General features: G+C 40.7%; 1 protein-coding gene across 1 annotated transcript; it reads left to right on the forward strand.

Moving 5' to 3' along the window:
• Positions 1–601: 601 nt before the first annotated feature.
• Positions 602–4,484, forward strand: LOC117288763 (forkhead box protein L1-like). Its single transcript, XM_033769593.1, has one exon. It carries the CDS (start codon positions 1,033–1,035, stop codon positions 2,395–2,397), a length of 1,365 nt encoding a protein of 454 aa, XP_033625484.1. The 5' UTR covers positions 602–1,032; the 3' UTR covers positions 2,398–4,484.
• Positions 4,485–7,369: the final 2,885 nt, after the last annotated feature.

Genomic DNA, 7,369 nt, shown 5'->3' on the forward strand with positions numbered 1-7,369 from the left:
GGCCCTCTCGCTGAGAGCGCACTTACGCTGACTACCACACACACAAAAAAAAGACAAGAACCACACACAGTCAAGCTTAAACTGTCCCCTCTCCCCCTCCTCCCTACTTCAGGAAGATTCGGGTTTTAACTAGGGCTACTGTTTCCGCTTGTAGTTGTTTCCCTTTCCATCTACACACGCAGTGAAGAGGGTTGTCTAGTGCATTCTTTCTAAACTAAACTACACACAAAATTAACCCCCCACAGCGAGGGGCTAGCTAGCTCCCGCATCACCCTAAAAAAAATCACAGAGAAAACAACTTGCGCTGATTGGCTAAGTGTTTACGTAGGGGCAAGCAACAATCCCGGCATGCCGTGCGCAGCAGTTGGCAACGGGGTGAGTTGTGGGTATTGTTGAAGGTACTGTCAAAATACAGGCGTGCCACGCATCCATTCAGCGTTCAAAAGGTGCCATTTTTCACGCGCGCGATTTGTTTACTTAAATGGGTGGTCAATTTCTTTTAAGCAAAATTTCAAAATAAACACGGGCAGCGAACGACTTGGGTGGGCACGTTTAATTGATGTGGGGATTTTATAAACAAACCCGAGAGTCGAGAAATGGTTGCTATTGGCTAAGGGCACACCAGGCAGCTTACGGCACGAGTTAAGTACAGGGGGAGTTTAAAGGATTGCTTTATAGCTGTGTGTATGATGTGTACATGTACGTACAAGTTGGTGTGGGTGGGCTGTACTAGTTATTAGTAGTATGCGCAGACAGCCACGCTTAAAAATCACTGTTGCATTTGTACTGCCTCATGCCGGAAAGTCAGCCTAAAAACGAACATACAACAACATTAAACAATCCTAAAACAAAATAGTGGACTACGTCAAGAATAACAGTGGTCCGCCTTAAATGAGAGGAGCTTTGCTGCACAGCCGTCCATAAGTAAATCTGAACCCGTCCCAGGTGTGTCCTCGCTCGCTAAACACTGGACCCACCGGACTTTGTATATTGCAATTAGTAGACCTAACTTTTAGAAACTCTTCATTCAATATGGCGTCTTTGGGAGCTCTGTATCCTGGTTTTCCTCACCATCCTGGACATTATATACTAGCCAGTCATCATAACCCGTACTTCTACAGCGCAAGGGAGATGGGGTACGCTAACCCGATGCAACTGGGGATGCTGACACCGATGGATCGCCGGGAGGCACCCCAGAAACCACCCTACTCCTATATTGCCCTGATAGCCATGGCAATTAGGAGTGCATCGGACAAGAAGATCACTCTAAACGGTATCTACCAATTCATCATGGACCGTTTCCCGTACTATCACGACAACAAGCAGGGGTGGCAGAACTCCATCCGGCACAATCTCAGCCTGAACGACTGCTTCGTCAAAGTGCCCCGGGAGAAGGGCAAACCGGGCAAGGGCAACTACTGGTCGCTGGCCACCAACTGCGACGAGATGTTCGAGAACGGAAACTTTCGACGACGTAAGCGACGCCCGAAGTCCGCCAACGGGACCACCACCAAGGGGAGCGGCGAAGGTCAGAAAGGGGACGGGTGTATTGATCCTTCTGACCCAGCGAGGGACGACGATGACGCGGTGTCTGACCGTAAGAATGACGGTAACCTAAGTCCAGACAACTATTGTGTGCGACAGGATGGACAATATCATGATACGCAGCACGGCGACATCAGATGTAGAGAGCTCGACCGTGATGACAGTGACAATTCCCAACACGACCATGACATCACGTCCGACAGCGACCAAGAGTTCCTCAATAAGCACCAAACTGTCGTGGGGGCCAGTGCTGTGACCCAGCTTCAAAAACACAGCCCCAGGACTCCCCTGCCGCTAGCCGTCAAATCGGAGGAGTTTAAAACAAAAAGTTCCTTCTCGATTGAAAGTCTGCTGGCGTCACCGGGTTCGTATAACGAGCCGTCCATAACTCGTAAGAGACCCCGCTCACCGGGCTACAAATCCGACGATGAGTCTCTATGTAAACGTCCCTGTCACCAAGACGACTACGACAACGGACCACGACACGTCAAACCGGTCACAGAACGACACCACCAGACATTCCAAGGTCCCCTCGCTACCGGAGGAGTGACCCCACGAACGGGCGAAAATTTCTGGCAGAGGGTCCGCTCGGCAGAGAAAGCCGGCCTCAACGTCCAGGAAAAGTTTCTGACGGAAACAACTCTTCGCTACAGGTCGTACTCCGCCTTTGCCGCCGGGCAGCGTGAGGGATACTCGCCATATCGTGTGCCGTCCGGAGCGTCGCTTGCCCCCACCACACCCCACTACCCCACCCCGGCCACACCGAACAGAAGTTGGACTTATAGCCCATATTTATCTCCACTGATTCTATCCCACCAGCAGGCGGCCGCATCTCTCGTGTCCTACCACTGAACAATGCCTCATTGTAATAGTAAAACAATACCATTTAAGTTTTTAAATATTAATTTCAAACGCCCACTGATTATTTATAAGCCTCACAATCTGTTCACTTCTCGTGTGTATATATCATGATATTTTTATGTCACTTAATAACCAAATTTTTTTTAATTATTGTGCATTGTTAATTAACTAATTGAACCAATTATATTTATACGTTTGCTGTGTTTGTAAATATGTTAACACAACTGAAGTTGTGAACCTTGTTATTATACTGAAATGTGTCTAGTATGAGAAGGACGTTTTTTTTTATTCTGCAGTAACAAAACTAGTTATTATGCTTTCGAAGTTGGCATTATTATAATACAATAACGCAATGGAAGTTGTAAAAATAATGGGGAAAACGTCACTCTATCTTATAGGGTGGATATGTGCGCATTACAAGTCTTATTATTATTATTATTAATCTAAACTGGGTTTAGCTTTTGTCCTAACTTTACTGTTGAGGATGCTGAAAATTGCAACTTTAATAATTTACCGAAGTTGTTGCTTCGAAAGAACATGTTGTAAATCACTTTTTTGTTTTAAATTGTTGACATTAACACACAATTGTTCAACCCACTAAAACATGTTGATTTTAATTTTTTGACAAGTCAAGAAAATGATTTTAACTTCACTTTAATGTAAAATCTTGCATCAACAATTAACCATATCTACTTCAGAAACCGTGGCTTGAAGAATGTTGGACATTGTAGTTGTTTCATGATGGCAACAAAAAAGTTGTTTATTTATGATTATTAAAATGTGCCTTTGGAGATATTGCAAGCTGTATAGAAAGTAGAAAAATAGTTCTGCATTTTAAAGAAAAAAATAGTTCGCACAGAAACAAAGTAAGGAAATGAAAGGGTAAAGTTGTTGGATTTTGGAAAGGGAATAAATGTTAAATCTATTATTTAGCTCGATGCTAATCAGTTGAGAAAAACAATTTACTGGTAAAAAAAAAAGACATGATAACTAAAATAATTCTTAAATTGTGCTTTGACTGGTTTGAAGAGCTGGCTTCCATTGTAACATTTCAATATTTTTTAATGAGAAACAAATCGACAGTCATTATAAAGTAACATCAAGTAATTATTTGTGGCTACATCAAAGCTTTCTCAAAATAAACCACATCCTTTCCGTTTCAATCAATTATGTCTATTTACATGCCATGAATGTTGATGATATAAAATACGAGCATAATAATTTGGTCATAACTGATGCCGTAACTATTAAATTGGAAGCAATTCCTTGATTCAATTTTTCAATCAGAGTTCAACTGATCTTTCTCATCTGTGATGCTTTGTATTTATTTTATATTCAGTTATTTGGGTGGTTTTTTTTTTTTTTCATTCAAGTTGGGTGGTTTTAATATAGGGATGGTTTTGGCGCCATATGCAGTGAGCTCAAATCAAAGGTAGTTGAACAAAAATTCCCTCAAAATAGTTATACAAAACCACTTTACTTGCAAAAAGCAATTGTCATTATTTTCAGTTTTGATCCACCAAAGATTTAAAAAAAATTATGTTATTCCTAAAGTTGAATTAAGGATTTCTGAAACTGTTTCGGTCATCCGATTCATTCATCAAAACCATTATCAATTTATTAATTTTGTTGAGTTTGTTTATTAATTAAAATGGTTTCCACCAGAAATATATAATTTGACATTATTTTCCATTAACTGAGGTGTTGCAAATTGCACCGGTATACTGTTAATTTTCGAAGCACAACACAAATAACTTTTAACATAGTTTGTCATACCTATTGGTGATTTTGAATTATCTATGTTACTGTCGATTGGATACACTTGATATCAAACTGTACTTGTGGTGCAATTAAATATATCATTAGTTACACCTCACTCAAATGTAAAACATTTTATGTATTATAGGGTTATATTAATAAGCACAAGCCATTAATAAAAGTCGGTCATTATCACTGGTGATTACTCCTAAAAATCAGAAGCACCAACAGATATCTGTCTTTATCCAAGTTAATTATAAACAATTCTATATTCCATTGATTTGTGATTAAACATTCAAAGAGTGAAGAGTGATGAAGAAAGCGCATACAATATTTGAGAAATGCTTCAGTTTTTTGTGTTTAACCTTTCTCTGTGGTCACTTGGGTCAAAGATGAGGAGCCAGCTAGACACACAACGTGCATAAAACTATTAAAACTATTACAAGACGTTGTATAATTATTATACATCGGTCCATTTGGGAATGCTTGATAATTAAGCAGGCCACGGATGCAATGGTGTTTGTTGCCCCTGGCATTTGCCTTGTTGCCCCTTCAAGATAGTTCCCCATGGACTTTAGATTGTCCAATGGAAGTTCCATTTGCGAAATCAAAATTGGTCTTGCCCTCTCAAAGACGAAGCTTCAGGCCCGGGTGAGGAGAACCAAAGTGCTTGGACAATTCATGCACTTTCTTCCTGAAAACGCCTCCCTAAATAATTCAGACAGCAACCCCCCCCCCCTTTCCTCCCCTATTACCCTCGGATGGAACCTTAACAAGTAAAGATTTACAACAAATTATTCTTATACCATAAGTTAAGTCGGCTCAGTTGCTACAAACATATCCATGTTTAGCCATCATGGCAGACCCCATCGGTCTAAAGACAACCATGACCAATCGACCAACAATCTTAATTAATTCGCGTCCCATCTTCTGACACATTGATGACTCTCCATCACAAAATAAATTCACAAGAAGAAGGAAGAACAAAATCTGCGCACGTAATATCTGAAAATATTTCAGTGGTGTGGGTTCTCCAGCTCTTACTACCACACATGGCGACCAGATAAGACTAAATCCTTACACCGCTCACTCAAATCTGTCAGCAACTTCAGCCCCTGTGAATTATCAAATATTTCCCCCACTTTATTTTGACTATTTGGACGTGAGAATGCGAAACAATTTATAGTCAGTGTGGAATCTTCTCCCAAATATTTTGGAAACATTGCGAACGATCATTCTTCGAAAATCATCTCCCATTTTTTTCTTCTTCTTCCCTGTCTTGTTTTCCTCTCGGCCCAAGTTTTGACGGAGATGGATTTTCTTGGCAGCCCCGGGTAAGTATTTTTGTTAGAAGTCGCCGGAGTCCATGAACGTTGGAATGTTTGCGCTTGTTTGTTATGTTAAGTCTAGTACGATTACAGTTGGCCAGAAGTCTTTGCAAAATATGTATATTTTGATTTCCTAATGGTAGAGCGTGACATTTTATAATTTACGAGTGGGATATAAATTATCCAGAAATGTCGACAGAGCGCTTTGGTTGATGATTTAAAAATCTCTTTTCGTTTTCTCTGGTGTCCATTTTTTTTTTCACTGCATGTCTGACGAAGCTGGTTATATTTCTGAATACTCTAGTCCGAAATAAAATTGTCAATATGATTGTCGATCTTCGCTTGATGTTATTCCTTGCTGAGCTGGTTCTGATTTTTGCTGGGTAATAGTATTGCTAAACCAACGAGAGTGTAACTCGAAGCGTAACTCTAGTCAGAAATAAAGTTGTCAATATAATTGTCAAAATGTGAACTTCACTTGATTTAATTCCCCTCGGTTGGTTCGAAAATCCTTGACAAGCTTTGACAAGTAAAGAAACAAACCCTTGTCAAAAAAAAAACTCCTAAAGTCGTACTGTGAATAAAATACACGATTATTTTCACAACAAATTCGATTAGTTTTCGGCATGTGGGCACTTTCTTCGCAGTGGTGAAAGGAAGGGAAAAAAACTATATTATGAGGTGCGTACATGTACACTGGCAGGCTTGTCACACTGTGCGCTGTTTTGGAAAGCTCTGCTGTTGCGTTGTTTGAATGAAAGGGAGAAAAACCAGCAGGCTATATTTTGACTTGGCTGTTTAAACTTCACAAACACAAAAACACAATTCATACCGTTACCACGAGTCGACGGGCCCCGTGAAAACATCGTTAAGATAAGGGCATTGTTCGCAAGAATTCCCCCGTCCTTTTTTAGGAAAATACCCCGAGTAAACTCGCTCTAACCCCCCGGGTATTGTGCAAAACAGAGAAGAAAGAAAAAAACTCCACGGTCAGAAACGAAAGAAAGAAAAGCACAACTCTGACTGTTCTTTTTCTTTCTCTCTTCAGCAAACGCTCGTATTTTTGCTGTTCTTGTGGGGGAACTCACACCATGGACCGTTTATTTGCATTAGTACGAAGTTTACCCAAGTTGTAACATCTATTTTTTTTCCTGTGGGTTTCCAATATTTGGGAGGTTTTTTTGAATCGAGCGAAGAGGGTAAACAAACACAGAGGGAGAAAGCGGCCGCAGGGAAAAACCGCCTCGCTAGCTGGTGTTTGGCTCTGGGAACAAAACAGACTTAGCTATAGGAACATCCGTGCCCCGGGCGTATAAGTAAAGGAATATTAGGAGTTGTGATAGAAAGCAACATGAACAGCCGAACAAATAGCCTTATCGAAATAATCATAACAACATTAATAAACCAACTGGACCTGGTTTTCTACAGAAAGCTTTTCACCCTTTATCGCATTATATATATACAAGGCATACAAAATAATCAAAAGCTGATAGGTACCATATGGCAATCATACTTTGTTATAACTTCCACATATTATCATCAGAAAACAAAATATTCCGTGGACATTTCCATCTCTCACTCAAGCTGTACATGGAGACTATCAACAAACAACGCTGGTGTTTCTAAACATGACCAGCGGAGGGGAAAACCTCCGTGTCCCGCCACCCAAGTCGGGAAGAGGAGGAGGCCCACAGCCGCAACTTTAAGGTTCCTCACACAACAACCCCAGAAGTAAACATCGACGACAACTTATTTACGTCCAAATCAAAGCATGACGAAAGTTTAGCTTTAAGAGAAACAATAGTGGAATACTGTTAACAAATACTGTGTTTGGGGGTTTATTGAGATGCAGATGTCATCAATGGCTGGAGACAGGA

Source organism: Asterias rubens, chromosome 4, assembly GCF_902459465.1.
Source record: "Asterias rubens chromosome 4, eAstRub1.3, whole genome shotgun sequence".
In the NCBI taxonomy this organism is placed as follows: domain Eukaryota; kingdom Metazoa; phylum Echinodermata; class Asteroidea; order Forcipulatida; family Asteriidae; genus Asterias; species Asterias rubens.